Consider the following 19,776-nt stretch of genomic DNA (forward strand, 5'->3'; position numbering starts at 1 on the left):
CTCCTCCTCCTATGTGCCAGGCCTCTGCCCCCTCTCTCCTCTTCCTCCTCCTCCTATGTGCCAGGCCTCTGCCCCCTCTCTCCTCTCCCTCATCCTCCTCCTGTGTGCCAGGCCTCTGCCCCCTCTCTCCTCTCCCTCCTCCTCCTCCTATGTGCCAGGCCTCTGCCCCCTCTCTCCTCCTCCTCCTCCTATGTGCCAGGCCTCTGCCCCCTCTCTCCTCTTCCTCCTCCTCCTATGTGCCAGGCCTCTGCCCCCTCTCTCCTCTCCCTCATCCTCCTCCTGTGTGCCAGGCCTCTGCCCCCTCTCTCCTCTCCCTCATCCTCCTCCTATGTGCCAGGCCTCTGCCCCCTCTCTCCTCTCCCTCATCCTCCTCCTATGTGCCAGGCCTCTGCCCCCTCTCTCCTCTCCTCCTCCTCCTCCTATGTGCCAGGCCTCTGCCCCCTCTCTCCTCTCCCTCCTCCTGTGTGCCAGGCCTCTGCCCCCTCTCTCCTCCTCCTCCTCCTCCTCCTATGTGCCAGGCCTCTGCCCCCTCTCTCCTCTCCCTCCTCCTCCTCCTATGTGCCAGGCCTCTGCCCCCTCTCTCCTCTCCCTCCTCCTCCTCCTATGTGCCAGGCCTCTGCCCCCTCTCTCCTCTCCTCCTCCTCCTCCTTCTCCTATGTGCCAGGCCTCTGCCCCCTCTCTCCTCTCCCTCCTCCTATGTGCCAGGCCTCTGCCCCCTCTCTCCTCTCCCTCCACCTCCTCCTATGTGCCAGGCCTCTGCCCCCTCTCTCCTCTCCCTCCTCCTCCTATGTGCCAGGCCTCTGCCCCCTCTCTCCTCTCCTCCTCCTCCTATGTGCCAGGCCTCTGCCCCCTCTCTCCTCTCCCTCCTCCTCCTATGTGCCAGGCCTCTGCCCCCCCTCTCCTCTCCCTCCTCCTCCTATGTGCCAGGCCTCTGCCCCCTCTCTCCTCTCCCTCCTCCTCCTATGTGCCAGGCCTCTGCCCCCTCTCTCCTCCTCCTCCTCCTCCTCCTATGTGCCAGGCCTCTGCCCCCCCTCTCCTCTCCCTCCTCCTCCTATGTGCCAGGCCTCTGCCCCCTCTCTCCTCTCCTCCTCCTCCTATGTGCCAGGCCTCTGCCCCCTCTCTCCTCCTCCTCCTCCTCCTCCTATGTGCCAGGCCTCTGCCCCCCCTCTCCTCTCCCTCCTCCTCCTATGTGCCAGGCCTCTGCCCCCTCTCTCCTCCTCCTCCCCCTATGTGCCAGGCCTCTGCCCCCTCTCTCCTCTCCCTCCTCCTATGTGACAGTCCTCTGCCCCCTCTCTCCTCCTCCTCCTCCTCCTTCTCCTCCTTCTCCTATGTGCCAGGCCTCTGCCCCCTCTCTCCTCTCCCTCCTCCTCCTCTTATGTGCCAGGCCTCTGCCCCCTCTCTCCTCTCCCTCCTCCTCCTATGTGCCAGGCCTCTGCCCCCTCTCTCCTCCTCCTCCTCCTCCTTCTCCTATGTGCCAGGCCTCTGCCCCCTCTCTCCTCTCCCTCCTCCTCCTCTTATGTGCCAGGCCTCTGCCCCCTCTCTCCTCTCCCTCCTCCTCCTCTTATGTGCCAGGCCTCTGCCCCCTCTCTCCTCTCCCTCCTCCTATGTGCCAGGCCTCTGCCCCCTCTCTCCTCTCCCTCCTCCTATGTGCCAGGCCTCTGCCCCCTCTCTCCTCATCCCCACCAGCCATAATCTTTTGCACACATCTGACTAATAGCCTTTCTTTCTGTTTCCCCTGCCCCGCGGGCGCTGCTGATCAGCTGGTGATGGAGTACTGCCTGGGATCTGCTTCCGACCTCCTGGAGGGTGAGTGCTGGGGTCCTATGGGGGTCTTCTGCCTGTCTTTCTCGGCTCTTGTCCATGCTCCCGTTGCTCCTCTATTCTGTAGTTCACAAGAAGCCCCTTCAGGAGGTGGAGATCGCTGCTATTACCCATGGTGCACTCCAGGGTCTGGCCTACCTCCACACCCACAACATGATCCACAGGTAAGTGTCTATGGACAGTGACCCTACATAAGAGATGGAGGAGCTGCTTAGTGACTCCTGTCATGTATTCCTCCCCTGCAGAGATGTGAAGGCTGGGAATATCCTCCTGACAGAGCCGGGGCTGGTCAAGCTGGGGGATTTCGGTTCTGCTTCCATAGTGGCTCCAGCTAATTCGTTTGTGGGGACCCCGTACTGGTGAGTGGTTCTGCCCATAACATGTCCATTACTGGGCAGTGTTCACATTCTCCTCCATATAGTCGGGGCAAAAGTCCAGTATCTGGGTCTTGGAGTGCTTTTGGGGTGGTGAATGATGATCTCTGCACAAGGATAATATTGGTATTAATCTCCTTTACTTCTAATCACCTCCTCCCATACTGTGTGCTGGTAATGGGGGCTCCGGAGGTCTGTAATGGGTGATGCCTAAGGACCTTAGGAATAGGGCTGATTACCTGCCCCCCTGCTCAGCATATTCGTGTATACACTGACCTGTTCTGTTCTTTTCCGCAGGATGGCTCCGGAGGTGATTCTTGCCATGGATGAGGGGCAGTATGACGGGAAGGTAGACGTGTGGTCCCTGGGGATCACAAGCATTGAGTTAGGTATGTGACTTCTTCCTTTAACTGCCCTGAAGCCAAATTTAGACTGCCCACAGTTCCCATGATGTATTGTGTCCTCTCATAAAGTAATTCAGTAGTAAATCCACCGGCCGCTTGCATCACACAAAGGAGCGTGCAGCATGAAATAAGTAGTAGAAATCAGCAGTGAAACAGTTACGTGATGTGCATGGCCTGCGCTGTGTTAGTGTTGACCTCTCCCCCTCCTCGCAGCGCCATTGCATGGACTCATAGCGCTGAGACCCCACCAGGGAGGAGGAGAGACGCCTGAGGTGGGGAAGAAATTTTCATGTAGAATGATTTTCATCATGTTTCTTGTTTCCTGTAGCTGAGAGGAAACCACCGCTGTTTAATATGAATGCTATGAGTGCCTTATACCACATCGCTCAGAACGAGTCTCCTGTCCTGCAGTCCAATCACTGGTAAGTACCACATCCTACTAGGCCCAGTGTCCTGGTATATCACTAGTATACACCGTGCAGCCTCCTCCGGCCCCGGTCCCCTGGTATATCACTAGTATACACTGTGCAGCCTCCTCCGGCCCCGGTCCCCTGGTATATCACTAGTATACACTGTGCAGCCTCCTCCGGCCCCGGTGCCCTGGTATATCACTAGTATACGCTGTGCAGCCTCCTCCGGCCCCGGTCCCCTGGTATATCACTAGTATACACTGTGCAGCCTCCTCCGGCCCCGGTGCCCTGGTATATCACTAGTATACACTGTGCAGCCTCCTCCGGCCCCTGTGCCCTGGTATATCACTAGTATACGCTGTGCAGCCTCCTCCGGTGCCCTGGTATATCACTAGTATACGCTGTGCAGCCTCCTCCAGCCCCTGTGCCCTGGTATATCACTAGTATACACTGTGCAGCCTCCTCCAGCCCCTGTGCCCTGGTATATCACTAGTATACACTGTGCAGCCTCCTCCGGCCCCGGTGCCCTGGTATATCACTAGTATACACTGTGCAGCCTCCTCCGACCTCTGTGCCCTGGTATATCACTAGTATACACTGTGCAGCCTCCTCCAGCCCCTGTGCCCTGGTATATCACTAGTATACGCTGTGCAGCCTCCTCCGGCCCCGGTGCCCTGGTATATCACTAGTATACGCTGTGCAGCCTCCTCCGGCCCCGGTGCCCTGGTATATCACTAGTATACACCGTGCAGCCTCCTCCGGCCCCGGTCCCCTGGTATATCACTAGTATACACCGTGCAGCCTCCTCCGGCCCCGGTCCCCTGGTATATCACTAGTATACACCGTGCAGCCTCCTCCGGCCCCGGTGCCCTGGTATATCACTAGTATACGCTGTGCAGCCTCCTCCGGCCCCGGTGCCCTGGTATATCACTAGTATACGCTGTGCAGCCTCCTCCGGCCCCGGTGCCCTGGTATATCACTAGTATACGCTGTGCGGCCTCCTCCGGCCCCTGTGCCCTGGTATATCACTAGTATACGCTGTGCGGCCTCCTCCGGCCCCGGTGCCCTGGTATATCACTAGTATACGCTGTGCGGCCTCCTCCGGCCCCGGTGCCCTGGTATATCACTAGTATACGCTGTGCGGCCTCCTCCGGCCCCGGTGCCCTGGTATATCACTAGTATACGCTGTGCGGCCTCCTCCGGCCCCTGTGCCCTGGTATATCACTAGTATACGCTGTGCAGCCTCCTCCGGCCCCGGTGCCCTGGTATATCACTAGTATACGCTGTGCAGCCTCCTCCGGCCCCGGTGCCCTGGTATATCACTAGTATACGCTGTGCAGCCTCCTCCGGCCCCTGTGCCCTGGTATATCACTAGTATACACTGTGCAGCTTATGGGGGGGGGTCATTGTTACTTATAATTAATTTTCCCCTTTTGTGTAGGTCTGAATATTTCCGGAACTTTGTGGATTCATGTCTCCAGAAGATTCCCCAGGACCGGCCTAGTTCTGACATGCTGCTTAAGGTGAGTAGAAGAGTCCAGTGACCCATGTGCGGAGGATTTCTGACCTGACGGTGTCCTCTTCATGTGACCTCTTCATGTGACCTCTGCCCTTTCATTACAGCATCGTTTCCTGCAAAGGGAAAGGCCACAAACCGTAATCATGGAACTGATCCAGCGCACAAAAGATGCAGTGAGGGAGCTCGACAACCTGCAGTACCGCAAGATGAAGAAGATCCTCTTCCAGGACACCCAGAATGGGCCAAACACTGAGACCACTGAGGAGGAGGAGGTGAGAGGATGGGACTCTACTCACAGGTGGCAGGAGGAGAAGGGCGAGCAGGAGCTCAGTGCTGTCTGTGGGAGCCGTCCTTGTCAGTCCTAGAGATTTGGAGTGGAGCAGCAGCCTGACACCTGGGCCAGATTCTCATTGTCATGATGACCAGGGTTCCCAGCTGTCACCCTGTCTTATTGAAGTCAAGGCAAATAAAGTGTCATTCACCTTGTGATGTGACCCGTCTTCTCTCTTCCTTCTAGGAGTCTGAGCAGTTTCTCCATTGCACGGGTACAATAACCAGCATGGAGAGCAGCCAGTCTGTGCCCAGCATGTCCATCAGCGCCAGCAGTCAGAGCAGCTCGGTGAACAGCCTGGCTGACGCCTCCGATGACAGCGGAGAGATGGCCATGATGCAGGAGGGCGAGCACACCGTCACCTCCAACAGCTCCGTCATACACCGGCTGCCGGTAAGACATGTGACCGAGCTGCCATATCCTACAGGTGATGTGTCTGCATGCTTAGAGGCCATAGGAAGAGCCCTTTCCTCATTGTGCTCTAGCCGCCTCACGTTTACTCCCACACACCCGGCTCCCTAACCGTTCCTGCAGTAACACGTTGGTTTTCTTACCAGCCTCACGACAACATCTACGATGATCCATACCAGCCAGAGATGGAGGCTCAGCAGTCATCCTCTGCCGCACGCAGGAGGGCATACTGCCGCAACAGGGACCACTTTGCCACGATCCGCACAGCCTCGCTGGTAAGGGTCCCCTCAGGCTCTGTAATGTATCACTACTGTGGAATTCTAAGACCCTCATTATGTCTCTTATGTGCCTTCTTCATCCGTAGGTGACGCGGCAAATCCAGGAACATGAGCAGGATTCAGCATTACGGGAACAAATGTCTGGGTACAAGCGCATGCGCAGACAGCACCAGAAGCAGCTTATGGCGCTGGAGAACAAGCTGAAGTCCGAGCTGGATGAGCACCAGCAACGCCTGGACAAAGAGCTGGAAGCGCAGAGGAGCAACTTCGCTGCGGAGACTGATAAACTGTCCAAGAAGCACCAGGCCATCTTTGAGAAGGAGGTAGGGTCTTCTAGGGTGACGGGCGGCTGGTGATTGCTTATACTGTGCTGTCCCCCACTGCTTGTCGGTGATGTTAATGGGGTGACCCTGTGTGGGTTCTATTTAGGTAGATGGTTAGATGTTGTGTCAGTGAGGTTGTCTTTACTTCCCAGGCCAAGGCTGCCATGACTGAAGAGAAGAAGTTTCAGCAGCACATCCTGGGCCAGCAGAAGAAGGAGCTGACAAACCTGCTGGAGAGCCAGAAGCGACAGTACAAGATCCGCAAGGAGCAGCTGAAGGAGGTAACAATCTGTCTCCAAACTTGTCTACACTCAGGGTCCTGGAGCCGGCAGACACTGGGTCAGCCCTGTGCTCCGCTGCTCTCTAGGCACTGGGTATATGGAGGTTTCTGGAACCAGTATGAAATGCATCCTGTTATTGTAGGAACTACAGGAGAACCAGAGCACCCCGAAGCGGGAGAAGCAGGAATGGCTGCTCCGCCAGAAGGAGAGTATGCAGCACTACCAGGCCGAGGAGGAGGCCAATCTTTTACGCCGGCAGCGCCAGTACTTTGAGCTCCAGTGTCGACAGTACAAGCGCAAGATGCTTCTGGCCCGGCACAATCTGGATCAGGATCTCCTGAGAGAGGTGAGTGCTGCTGACATGGGATCATGTAGGTACAACGTGGATGGGCAATAAAACTCCTGGTGACCCCACTACCTTCTCTTCCAGGAACTGAACAAGAAGCAGACCCAGCGGGACCTGGAATGTGCCATGCTTCTGCGCCAGCACGAGTGCACTCAGGAGCTGGAGTTCCGGCACCTGCAGATGCTGCAGCACACTCGCAGCGAGCTCATCCGTCTCCAGCATCAGACGGAGCTGGGCAACCAGCTGGAGTACAACAAGCGCCGAGAGCAGGAACTACGGCAGAAACACGCCGCGGAGGTCCGGCAGCAACCCAAGAGCCTCAAAGTAAGGCCAGGGGAGGAGGAGGAGGAGGAGGAGGAGGAAGAGGAGGGGGTAGAGGGAGACTCCTTCAGCCTCTGCAGCTCTGAGGAGGAGGAGGAGGAAGCAGCAGATGTGGCATTAGAGCGCAGCGAGGCCGATGGGTGTCCAGACCAGGACGCTCCTTACTTTGAGCTGTCGTCTGCCTGGGCACCAGAGCCGGAGGTTTCTACCCGTCCGGCACCTTCACAGGTCTCCTCCTCGCTGGCCAGTCATGCCATCTGCGGTGCCCTGACTCTGCTGGCAGCCTCCAGACCTTTCTGCCCTTGGTCGCTGCTTCCTCTTCTGCTGGCTCTCCTCACCCTCTGGAGATCGGGGCCCCTGTTAGACTCTGCACTAGTGGCCCTAGAGACGCTTGGCGCCAGCCTCCTGTGCGGGTACATCCTCCTGTGCTGGGTCTTTGCTCTGAGCTCTGCCACCTTCATGTTGCTGGCTCAGAGCTGGGGGGCGCTGGCTGCGCTGGCAATGAGTTACAGGCTCAGATTATATTATGTGCCCGTTCTGGCGATTGCTGTGGGGGTCTTCACATCCCCAGGGATTTTCCTCTCCATCTTTCTGGCGGCTGGTTCCCTGGGCCGGCCTGCAGGCCAGTGGCTCAAAGGATGGCCCAAAAGATCTCGGCGGCTTTGGCTGCGGGCGCTGCTGCGGCTGCCCCGGCCTCTGTTCAGGGTTCTCCAGCGCTGTGGGGCTGCGGGCGAGGGAGGGCTCTTCTACCTCTTCCCTAAAACCTATAAAGGCGGCTTCCGGAGCCGGATACCTGTGCCTGCCAGCCGCTCCTCTGCAGGGAACCATAAGCCCTCGTGGTGGTGGAGGCTCACGAGGACCCCCTCCCAGGTGGCCAAGACTCTAAATGATGGCCTAACCAAGGGTGTGCGCAGGCTGTGCGGTGTCCTGCCCCCTCTCGCCCTCATGTACATGACCAAAATGAAGCTGATAAGAGAGGAGAAGCCCAGCCGCATCCCCAGACTCCTGAGCCGAGAGCAGCGGCGGAGGGCGGACGCCAAGAGCAGGGAGCAGAGGGCGCCCCCCATAGGAAGGTCAGCGGGAAGGGTCAGCACCGCCAGACGATCACACCCTCCTATACCATGGCGCTGACAGCTGCGCCGCTCACATGCATAAAGTGCCTTAATGTATAAAGTGAAGGAGAGATGGCGCCTGCAGGGAGGGTGGCGACGCTCGCTGCTTGCACTATTGTATCTGATTTCCTGTTGCACATCGTTCCTTGTGGTAAACGTATCTGTGCTGCACTTATTACCCAGTAGGGGGCAGTATCCAGGCCTTGGCACTTTTTATCAGATTTCTATGTACTAGACGTCATCAGGATCAGACCACTAGGGGGCGCTAAGAAGGGTTTTGTTTTGATTTTTTTAATATATTTTTGAGGGCGCACGCTGGTCTCTGTGGCAGGGAAGAGGTTAACCATTCCACCTCCCCCACGGTCTGTCATATAGTGTCATGGTGGTGTCCTCCTGGGGAGGGGGATCCATGGTAAGAGTCGCTGCTGATTTCCTTGCTATTGCTGAGCTATAAGTCGCTCATGGCGGTTGTGATTCTGCAGAAGCTGCAGGTTGGTGCTGGCTGGAGTTGCAGGAGGGCGCAGCGCTGTGTGCGGGGGCATCTGCTGGCTGCGGGGGGTATTGCACATCATTGCTTGGTGCAGTTGATGCTGTGGGTGACCCCTAGTGGCTCTTGTGTGTATGACATTTCTCAGGGGGTGGGGGGTGGGGTCATGTTGCTCCTTCTGGGGGAGCAGCCCATTAACCCTTTCTGTGCCTGAGACCAGCCTACCCCAAACTTCAAGATGAGACAAAAAAACAAAACAAAGCGCTCTCCGTCCGTTATTTGATTGTATTATTTCTGTTCCATTTTTTTAATTTATTTTCTCCCTTTTGTACATTGTAAAAAAAAAAAGGAAAAATCCTGCTGAATTCTGTGTAATATTTACCACTAGAGATATATATATATATTTAACGTTTAACCCCTGCACTGCCCCGGGGAGAGGCGAGAGCGGGCAGGCGGGGGTTAAACCTATTTATTACCTCCTCCAGATGGAGATATATATATTCCCCTTCATTGTAAATACATCATTTCTGTTCATAGTTTTTTTTAATTTTTTTTTTTTGTGTTCTATTTTTCGTTGTGTTTTTAGTTTGTAATAAACCGGAAGTGAAACTCATCCAGTTTGTGTCATTTTTCTTTCTATCATGAACCATTTGTCATCACGTCCGGGGTCTGGGGGCTGTAAGGCTGAGTCTTGTAGGCAGAGAAAGGGTTAATGGTGCAAAGCCGGTGGGCGCCAGGGACTAACACTGTACAATGATGAACCTTCATCCCCAGTCACATCCAGAGCTGCATCCACAATTCTGCTGGCTCCCTCTAGAGGTAACACGGCACATTGAGTCTAGTAATGGAAAGGTCGAGAACGAGCCGGTGCCAAGAGCCGGCTCTTCTTGGTGAGCGGAGCCTAATGAGCCAGCTCACAACGAAGAGCCCATCACGAATTGCATCCATTGTGGTGTATTGGTGTCTAATATATAACCCTTGGGGCATCCTGATATTATTGGGGAGACGTTTTTAAACTGAAGGCCGTTGTGACTGCAGCTCTGGATGTAACTAGAGTATAATGCAGGACAAGCAGGGGAAGCTTAAGGCGCTGGTTCCATCCACACACCTGGAAGTGCTGTCCCCTGCTGCTGCTGCACTGTGTATAGGTCCTGATGTAGGCTACACTAGGCATGGAAGGGGCAGTGTCTGTCGCCCCCTGGTGGCTCAGGAAGGATTGACTATGTCTTCTCTTCACCCCTGTTCTCTGCCTTTCCCCCTCCATCTTGCATTGCTCTTCCCCCTTACACATTTCCATCTCTAGTCTAAGGAGCTTCAGATAAAGCGTCAGTTCCAGGACACGTGCAAGATCCAGACGCGGCAGTACAAGGCGCTGCGCAACCACCTGCTGGAGACCACCCCCAAGAGCGAGCACAAGAGCATCCTCAAGAGGCTGAAGGACGAGCAGACCCGCAAGCTGGCGATCCTGGCCGAGCAGTACGACCACAGCATCAACGAAATGCTCTCCACACAAGCCGTAGGTCCCGGGGATCAGGGCTGGGGGCGCTGCGGCTCCTGGTGTGTCCCTATTAATCCCAGAGCACCCGGGCATGTGCCACTCTGGCCACCGCGTGCCTGGCGCAGGTCACTACGGCCCCCAGCGTGCCTGGCGCAGGTCACTACGGCCCCCAGCGTGCCTGGCGCAGGTCACTACGGCCCCCAGCGTGCCTGGCGCAGGTCACTACGGCCCCCAGCGATCGGTTGCAGCTCCCCTTGTCCACGTTGTTTGCCACTAAAGCCCCCAGTGTGACACTACAGCTTCCAGTGGGGGCCTGTGGTGAATGTGCCCCGCACCGCCGTGTATTTCCTTAGTTGGATCCAGGACTTTCCTCTGCTCATCCCATGATCCTCTTGTTTTCTCAGCTCCGACTGGATGAGACCCAGGAGTCGGAATACCAGGAGCTGCGGATCCAGCTGCAGAAAGAACTGGAACTGCTGAACGCCTACCAGAGCAAGATCAAGATCCACACCGAGGCGCAGCACGAGCGCGAGATCAAGGAGCTGGAGCAGCGCGTGTCCATCCGCCGGGCACTGCTGGAGCAGAGGGTGAGGGGGCAGGGGCGGCCGAGGGGACTATGGTACAGAGGGTGAGCGGGATAACGGGGGCTCTGCCGGTGGTGAGGAGGGCACCGGGGACTAAGGGCGGTGCTGCTGGAGCACAGAGTTAGGGGGACACTATGGAGCAGAGGACAAGCGGGGGCAGCGGGTGGGGGGCACTGCTGGAGCAGAGTTGCAGCGGGGGCACCATGGTGCAGAGGGTGAGGGGGTAGTCGGGGGCACTAGTGCAGAGGGTGAGGGGGTAGCGGGGGCAGTGCCGTAGCAGAGGATGAGGGGGTAGCGGGGGCAGTGCCGTAGGTGAGGGGGTAGCGGCGGCACTATGGTGCAGAGGACGAGTGGGGGGCACTGCTGGAGCAGGGGGTGAGAGGGGGCAGCCGGGGCACTATGATGCAGAGGGTGAGGGGGCAGTGCTAGAGCAGCGGGGGCACCATGGTGCAGAGGGTGAGGGGGTAGCGGGGGCAGTGCCGTAGCAGAGGGTGAGGGCAGCGGTGGGAGGAGGGGGCTGGGGACAGTCGCTACAACCTGTCATACATGTAGGGTTGAAGGGGTAGTTTTGGATAACGTTATTATAGTTGGGAATGGATTGTCGCTCCGTTAATCAGGTGGAAGTAGATCCCTGTTCTTGTGTTGGGTGGGAGTCGGGCACTGGGGGCTCCGGTGTTGATCATAGCGCTGCATGCGGCTCCCTCTAGTGGCGGCTGTGGGCAGCCAGGATCTGATCATGTAATGCTGGGGATTTTGGAGGAGGTGCGGGTGTTCTACTTGTGTGTTGTTGTCCCTGCAGATAGAGGAGGAGATGCTCGCCCTGCAGAGCGAACGCTCGGAGCGGATCCGCAGCCTCCTGGAGCGCCAGGCCCGGGAGATCGAAGCCTTCGACTCTGAGAGCATGCGACTAGGATTCAGCAACATGGCGCTGACTGGAATCCCTGCGGAGGCGTTCAACCAGGGCTACCCCGCGCCTCCCCCCGGCTGGCCCTCCCGTCCTGTGCCCCGCAGCGGCTCGCACTGGAGCCACGGGGTGCAAAATACTGGAGCACCTCAACTCTGGCGCCAACCCACACTACTAGCCCCTCCCTCCTCATCATGGGGCCTGCACCCCCCCGGCTCCTCCTCCGCCATGCCTTCCTCCTCCTCCTCTTCTTCCTCCTCTGCCTCGCCGTCCTCCTCCAGCGGCCGGGCCGGCCTCCTCCTCCTGCGTAACAGCCCCCAACCCCTGAGGAGAGGGGCGCCGGGGGGACCCTCAGAGTCGGGGCTGAGCCGCAGCACCAGTGTCACGTCTCAGCTCTCTAACGGCTCCCACCTCTCGTACTCCTGAGGCCAGCGCCCCCCATCCCGTGGCGGGAGCCCCCTCCCCTTACATATTCCTGTGATGATGACAATATGGCCGCTCTCTGACGTCCCCTCTAAGTTTTCTCTTTTTTTTTTTTTTTTTTGCTTCGATTCCGTTCCTGCACTATAGGACTTCCCCTCCCCCCTGCGCTGGGTGACTCCGCCCCTTGTACATAGCCCCGCCTCCTTGGCCAGCGTATTTCACCCCCCGTCTGTGGTAGAAGATCAAACACGGCTTGTTTTTCTAGCACTTTACTGGGTAATCGCCTGATTATGATTTTTTAGTCCCTTTTATGATCCGTTCGGTCGCTGTTGTCGTCATTGGGTGTTCTGCCGGGCGGTTGTGCGTCTGTGTGTACCGTGCGCGTGCGAGAGATCGGATGCCTGATGAGATTTTTTTTTTTTTTTATTAGAAAAAATGTAAAAACTGAAAAAAAGACAAAACTATTAAGGAATGTATTAAAAAAACTCCTCATTATCCCCGCGGGGCGTCTAGGCCTCCGGCCGCAGTTTCTGTAATTTTTTTTTTTCCATTTATTTTATTGGGAGGTGAGGACGAGGCTCGGAGCCGCGGGCATTCAGGAAACTGCAGAGACTTTACATTACATGACATATGTTGGATATTAAAGTATTAAACTGGAATGGAAACTGGCGTCCGTGTCGTGTGCGACCTCTGGGGGGCAGCGGGGAGTCACCATGAGCAGGAGGGGTAACAGCGGCCAGTGTGGTCTCTGGAGAGATGTGTCCTCACACTGCTGTGCTCTCTGCAGCCAGTGTTATGTATTGTCCCTGGAGAGATGTGTAATCAGACCTCACACTGCTGTGCTCTGTGCTCTCTGCAGCCAGTGTTATGTATTGTCCCTGGAGAGATGTATAATCAGACCTCACACTGCTGTGCTCTGTGCTCTCTGCAGCCAGTGTTATGTATTGTCCCTGGAGAGATGTGTAATCAGACCTCACACTGCTGTGCTCTGTGCTCTCTGCAGCCAGTGTTATGTATTGTCCCTGGAGAGATGTGTAATCAGACCTCACACTGCTGTGCTCTGTGCTTTCTGCAGCCAGTGTTATGTATTGTCCCTGGAGAGATGTGTAATCAGACCTCACACTGCTGTGCTCTGTGCTTTCTGCAGCCAGTGTTATGTATTGTCCCTGGAGAGATGTATAATCAGACCTCACACTGCTGTGCTCTGTGCTTTCTGCAGCCAGTGTTATGTATTGTCCCTAGAGAGATGTGTAATCAGACCTCACACTGCTGTGCTCTCTGCAGCCAGTGTTATGTACTGTCCCTGGAGAGATGTGTAATCAGACCTCACACTGCTGTGCTCTGTGCTCTCTGCAGCCAGTGTTATGTATTGTCCCTGGAGAGATGTGTAATCAGACCTCACACTGCTGTGCTCTGTGCTCTCTGCAGCCAGTGTTCTGTATTGTCCAAGAAGAGATGTGTAATCAGACCTCACACTGCTGTGCTCTGTGCTCTCTGCAGCCAGTGTTATGTACTGTCCCTGGAGAGATGTGTAATCAGACCTCACACTGCTGTGTTCTGTGCTCTCTGCAGCCAGTGTTATGTATTGTCCCTGGAGAGATGTGTAATCAGACCTCACACTGCTGTGCTCTGTGCTCTCTGCAGCCAGTGTTATGTATTGTCCCTGGAGAGATGTATAATCAGACCTCACACTGCTGTGCTCTGTGCTCTCTGCAGCCAGTGTTATGTATTGTCCCTGGAGAGATGTGTAATCAGACCTCACACTGCTGTGCTCTGTGCTCTCTGCAGCCAGTGTTATGTATTGTCCCTGGAGAGATGTATAATCAGACCTCACACTGCTGTGCTCTGTGCTTTCTGCAGCCAGTGTTATGTATTGTCCCTGGAGAGATGTATAATCAGACCTCACACTGCTGTGCTCTGTGCTCTCTGCAGCCAGTGTTATGTATTGTCCCTGGAGAGATGTATAATCAGACCTCACACTGCTGTGCTCTGGGCTCTCTGCAGCCAGTGTTATGTATTGTCTCTGGAGAGATGTGTAATCAGACCTCACACTGCTGTGCTCTGTGCTCTCTGCAGCCAGTGTTATGTACTGTCCCTGGAGAGATGTGTAAACAGACCTCACACTGCTGTGCTCTCTGCATCCAGTGTTATGTATTGTCCCTGGAGAGATGTATAATCAGACCTCACACTGCTGTGCTCTGTGCTCTCTGCAGCCAGTGTTATGTATTGTCCCTGGAGAGATGTGTAATCAGACCTCACACTGCTGTGCTCTGTGCTCTCTGCAGCCAGTGTTATGTACTGTCCCTAGAGAGATGTGTAATCAGACCTCACACTGCTGTGCTCTGTGCTCTCTGCAGCCAGTGTTATGTATTGTCCCTGGAGAGATGTGTAATGAGACCTCACACTGCTGTGCTCTGTGCTCTATGCAGCCAGTGTTATGTATTGTCCCTGGAGAGATGTGTAATGAGACCTCACACTGCTGTGCTCTGTGCTCTCTGCAGCCAGTGTTATGTATAGTCCCTGGAGAGATGTGTAATGAGACCTCACACTGCTGTGCTCTGTGCTCTCTGCAGCCAGTGTTATGTATTGTCCCTGGAGAGATGTGTAATCAGACCTCACACTGCTGTGCCCTGTGCTCTCTGCAGCCAGTGTTATGTATTATCCCTGGAGAGATGTGTAATCATAGCTCACACTGCTGTGCTCTGTGCTCTCTGCAGCCAGTGTTATGTATTGTTCCTGGAGAGATGTGTAATCAGACCTCACACTGCTGTGCTCTGTGCTCTGTGCAGCCAGTGTTATGTATTGTCCCTGGAGAGATGTGTAATCAGACCTCACACTGTTGTGCTCTGTGCTCTCTGCAGCCAGTGTTATGTAGTGTCCCTGGAGAGATGTGTAATCACACCTCACACTGCTGTGCTCTGTGCTCTCTGCAGCCAGTGTTATGTACTGTCCCTGGAGAGATGTGTAAACAGACCTCACACTGCTGTGCTCTGTGCTCTCTGCAGCCAGTGTTATGTTTTGTCCCAGGAGAGGTGTAATCAGACCTCACACTGCTGTGCTCTGTGCTCTGTGCTCTCTGTAGCCAGTGTTATGTATTGTCCCTGGAGAGATGTGTAATCAGACCTCACACTGCTGTGCTCTGTGCTCTCTGCAGCCAGTGTTATGTAGTGTCCCTGGAGAGATGTGCAATCAGACCTCACACTGCTGTGCTCTCTGCAGCCAGTGTTATGTATTGTCCCTGGAGAGATGTGTAATCAGACCTCACACTGCTGTGCTCTCTGCAGCCAGTGTTATGTATTGTCCCTGGAGAGATGTGTAATCAGACCTCACACTGCTGTGCCATGTGCTCTCTGCAGCCAGTGTTATGCATTGTCCCTGGAGAGATGTATAATCAGACCTCACACTGCTGTGCTCTGTGCTCTCTGCAGCCAGTGTTATGTATTGTCCCTGGAGAGATGTGTAATCAGACCTCACACTGCTGTGCTCTGTGCAGCCAGTGTTATGTATTGTCCCTGGAGAGATGTGTAATCAGACCTCACACTGCTGTGCTCTGTGCTCTCTGCAGCCAGTGTTATGTATTGTCCCTGGAGAGATGTGTAATCAGACCTCACACTGCTGTGCTCTGTGCTCTCTGCAGCCAGTGTTATGTATTGTCCCTGGAGAGATGTGTAATCAGACCTCACACTGCTGTGCTCTGTGCTCTCTGCAGCCAGTGCTATGTATTGTCCCTGGAGAGATGTGTAATCAGACCTCACACTGCTGTGCTCTGTGCTCTCTGCAGCCAGTGTTATGTATTGTCCCTGGAGAGATGTGTAATCAGACCTCACACTGCTGCGCTCTGTGCTCTCTGCAGCCAGTATTATGTATTGTCCCTGGAGAGACGTGTAATCAGACCTCACACTGCTGTGCTCTGTGCTCTCTGCAGCCAGTGTTATGTATTGTCCCTGGAGAGATGTGTAATCAGACCTCACACTGCTGCGCTCTGTGCTCTCTGCAGCCAGTATTATGTATTGTCCCTGGAGAGACGTGTAATCAGACCTCACACTGCTGCGCTCTGTGCTCTCTGCAGCCAGTATTATGTATTGTCCCTGGAGAGACGTGTAATCAGACCTCACACTGCTGTGCTCTGTGCTCTCTGCAGCCAGTGTTATGTACTGTCCCTGGAGAGATGTGTAATCAGACCTCACACTGCTGTGCTCTGTGCTCTCTGCAGCCAGTGTTATGTACTGTCCCTGGAGAGATGTGTAATCAGACCTCACACTGCTGTGCCCTGTGCTCTCTGCAGCCAGTGTTATATATTGTCCCTGGAGAGATGTGTAATCAGACCTTACACTGCTGTGCTCTGAGCTCTCTGCAGCCAGTGTTATGTACTGTCCCTGGAGAGATGTGTAATCAGACCTCACACTGCTGTGCTCTGTGCTCTCTGCAGCCAGTGTTATGTATTGTCCCTGGAGAGATGTGTAATCAGACCTCACACTGCTGTGCTCTGTGCTCTCTGCAGCCAGTGTTATGTATTGTCCCTGGAGAGATGTGTAATCAGACCTCACACTGCTGTGCTCTGTGCTCTCTGCAGCCAGTGTTATGTATAGTCCCTGGAGAGATGTGTAATGAGACCTCACACTGCTGTGCTCTGTGCTCTCTGCAGCCAGTGTTATGTATTGTCCCTGGAGAGATGTGTAATCAGACCTCACACTGCTGTGCCCTGTGCTCTCTGCAGCCAGTGTTATGTATTATCCCTGGAGAGATGTGTAATCATAGCTCACACTGCTGTGCTCTGTGCTCTCTGCAGCCAGTATTATGTATTGTCCCTGGAGAGACGTGTAATCAGACCTCACACTGCTGTGCTCTGTGCTCTCTGCAGCCAGTGTTATGTATTGTCCCTGGAGAGATGTGTAATCAGACCTCACACTGCTGTGCTCTGTGCTCTCTGTAACCAGTCTCATGTGTTGTCCCTGGAGAGATGTGTAATCTGACCTCACACTGCTGTGCTCTGTGCTCTCTGTAACCAGTCTCATGTGTTGTCCCTGGAGAGATGTGTAATCAGACCTTTGTGTATGTCAGTAGCATCAGGACTGTGATATATTAGTTTATATTCCGGAATTGTAGCTTCTCCAGGTACACTGAGATGTTCTCACATATTCCAGAATTATAGCTGGACTTGGAGCACTCATGTTAGGAAATCTTTTCACTAATCAGGGAACAGCTTTTTTTTTTTTATATGACCAGCGGTTTCTCAGAGCAGAGGTTAAGGAGTGTTCTGTGCTCAGTGAAGAGTATCCCAAGTCCAGCTACAATCCTGGAATATAAATCCACATTTTTAAGATTTTGCTACTATCAACATGTACAAAGCTTTGCTGTCACATCTCTCTGGGAACTATACCTACCTACGGCTATGGAGAGCACAGCAGTGTGAGGTGTCATTGCACATCCATCCAGGGTTAATACAGAACACTCACAGCGCAGAGCACAGCAGTGTGAGGACACGTCCCCAATGCATCTGGAGAAGCTACAATCCTGACAGGTTCCTTTTAGGATGGACGCCGCACTGGCCGGAGGATTTAATAGCCCCCCGGGGCCCTGGTGTCCACTCTGGGAGATCCCTCTTCTGCCTGTGTGAAGGGAAGCAGAGGATTGGGAGCCATGTATCAAGTAATCCTTCACCACCTCTGCTGCTGTCAGTGAATGGAGACTCTTGTGGTCATAGCAATGGATTTGAACCTGAACTGACGTCCTGGCTCTTAGCTGAGGTTGTGTTACAATGTATCAGTCAGGAATGTAAGGTCTCAGCTCTTCTGTTACAATGTATCAGTCAGGAATGTAAGGTCTCGGCTCTTCTGTTACAATGTATCAGTCAGGAATGTAAGGTCTCGGCTCTTCTGTTACAATGTATCAGTCAGGATTGTAGCCTTATAATAACGTCTCGGCTCTTCTCTCCTGCTCCGTTGGGGGTTGTAGTCCCCTCATCTATAGATGGAGCTGCGGTTATAAATGGCCGGCACATGCTTGATGACATCAGCAACCGCCTGAGCGCCTAGCAACCCTTGTTTCCATGACAGCAGAGTGGCAGTTAGTGTAGCCTGAGCGCAGGACGGGGAATAACCTGCGGCCCCTCCCCCCGGATACAGGATAATGTATGGATGTAATGTAGTGGTGTGAGAGGTAGATGGCGCCACCAGACACACTGCCCCCCGATTCATACTAAGGCCTTATTGGCTGTTATTAGGTTAGCTCCTCCCCATCATAGGAGCCTCTGGTCCTGTGGGGGCGGGCTTTATTGGCTATTATTAGGGTAGCTCCTCCCCATCATAGGAGCCTCTGGTCCTGTGGGGGCGGGCTTTATTGGCTATTATTAGGGTAGCTCCTCCCCATCATAGGAGCCTCTGGTCCTGCGGGGGTGGGCTTTATTGGCTATTATTAGGGTAACTCCTCCCCATCATAGGAGCCTCTGGTCCTGCGGGGGTGGGCTTTATTGGCTATTATTAGGGTAGCTCCTCCCCATCATAGGAGCCTCTGGTCCTGCGGGGGTGGGCTTTATTGGATATTATTAGGGTAGCTCCTCCCCTTAATAGGAGCCTCTGGTCCTGTGGGGGCGGGCTTTATTGGCTATTATTAGGGTAGCTCCTCCCCATCATAGGAGCCTCTGGTCCTGCGGGGGCGGGCTTTATTGGCTATTATTAGGGTAACTCCTCCCCATCATAGGAGCCTCTGGTCCTGCGGGGGTGGGCTTTATTGGATATTATTAGGGTAGCTCCTCCTCATCATAGGAGCCCCTGGTTATGTGGAGGCGGGGTCAGCCCTCATTAGCTATTATTAGGGTAGCTCCTCCCCATCCTAGGAGCCTCTGCGGGGGCGGGGTCAGTGCTCCTGAATACCTGTTATTATTGGTCAGGCTCAGGTGTGCGCCGTAGCAGATGGAGGAGAACGACCCGAATACAGGGAGGAAGGAGGAGCGCAGCTCTGGAGGAGAAATGCAGGTTCTAACCCGAGTCATGATGGAAGAGAAAACCTGGGTCCAAAGCGCAACTGAGATCCTGGAGTCCACAGAGGTAAAGCACCCGGAGCAGGAGGGGCCGAACTGATACATTGTAACAAACTATCAGGACGTGGGCGGGATCTGATGTGTAACGGAGCCTCAGTACATGGCGGCAGCAAGCAGAGATACTACAGAGGCCATTACCCCTGTCAGTACCTCTGCTGCCTGTCAGACGTGATGTGACTGACTCTCACCTTCCTTGCAGCCGGCACATGAGCCCACGGAGGGCGCCCTTGGCCACGCCTCGGAGGGGCTAGATCCCTCCCCCTTGGCTTTCCAGGCCTCCTTCCAGATTGGGAATTCGCTGCTGGAGCAGAATAACCTGGAAGAATACAGAGCGCTGTTCCGGAACCAGCACCAGCTCAGAACCAGCTATGGAGCCTTCCTGGAGACCGTACAAAGTGCACCAGAGGGTAACAACCCCGGGCCCCTGTGCACTTCAGGCCCATGTGCCCCCTATTATGGGCCTCTGTGAGCCCATTGCCACGGGGTCTTGTGCACCCCCAGGCCCCTGCCCCAGGTACCCAAGTCACTGGGCACCATCACATATTACACGGTGCAGCAGCGACATCTACTGGCAGAGAAGCAGAATGCATCTATACTACAGCACATTGTCCCTAAGCTCCTCACACCCGGTGTATGAGAGGTCACTGGGGGGCCAGTCACTCACCCCTCTCCATGTGCCGGACGCCTGAGCACATACGTGTAACACGCAGTCACATCACACGCCAAGGCTGACACATTGTAAGACGCTGCCTCTCTCCTTACAGCCGAGAAGAGACCGGATGATGGGAGTGATGGCAGGTAAGGACACGGCGCACGGCGTTAGTGGCGTCATCTCTCCGTTATTTCTCATCTTCTTATCTTCTGCTGACAGAACATGGACCCCGGGACTATGGACCGGGACACAGAATGT

The 19,776-nt window shown here is 54.8% G+C and overlaps 1 protein-coding gene across 3 annotated transcripts in view; it reads left to right on the forward strand.

The window, feature by feature from the left end:
* The window catches only part of TAOK2 (TAO kinase 2), a 33,100-nt gene extending 20,608 nt beyond the window's left edge, over positions 1 to 12,492 (forward strand). For 2 of the 3 annotated variants that reach the window (XM_072119484.1, XM_072119485.1), the window contains exons 5-17: positions 1,761 to 1,806; positions 1,889 to 1,985; positions 2,067 to 2,180; positions 2,493 to 2,584; positions 2,928 to 3,021; positions 4,451 to 4,532; positions 4,633 to 4,800; positions 5,046 to 5,252; positions 5,417 to 5,545; positions 5,635 to 5,871; positions 6,024 to 6,152; positions 6,295 to 6,498; positions 6,583 to 8,817. In XM_072119484.1, coding sequence (XP_071975585.1) covers positions 1,761 to 1,806; positions 1,889 to 1,985; positions 2,067 to 2,180; positions 2,493 to 2,584; positions 2,928 to 3,021; positions 4,451 to 4,532; positions 4,633 to 4,800; positions 5,046 to 5,252; positions 5,417 to 5,545; positions 5,635 to 5,871; positions 6,024 to 6,152; positions 6,295 to 6,498; positions 6,583 to 7,950 — 2,967 coding nt within the window. In that variant the 3' untranslated portion in view covers positions 7,951 to 8,817. Of the gene's footprint in view, positions 1 to 1,760; positions 1,807 to 1,888; positions 1,986 to 2,066; positions 2,181 to 2,492; positions 2,585 to 2,927; positions 3,022 to 4,450; positions 4,533 to 4,632; positions 4,801 to 5,045; positions 5,253 to 5,416; positions 5,546 to 5,634; positions 5,872 to 6,023; positions 6,153 to 6,294; positions 6,499 to 6,582; positions 8,818 to 9,721; positions 9,935 to 10,320; positions 10,504 to 11,299 lie in introns of those variants that run through there. The other variant, XM_072119486.1, reaches the window with a different exon arrangement.
* The last annotated feature ends 7,284 nt before the right edge of the window (positions 12,493 to 19,776 follow it).

This window comes from Engystomops pustulosus, chromosome 8 (genome assembly GCF_040894005.1).
Source record: "Engystomops pustulosus chromosome 8, aEngPut4.maternal, whole genome shotgun sequence".
Taxonomy (NCBI): Eukaryota; Metazoa; Chordata; class Amphibia; order Anura; family Leptodactylidae; genus Engystomops; species Engystomops pustulosus.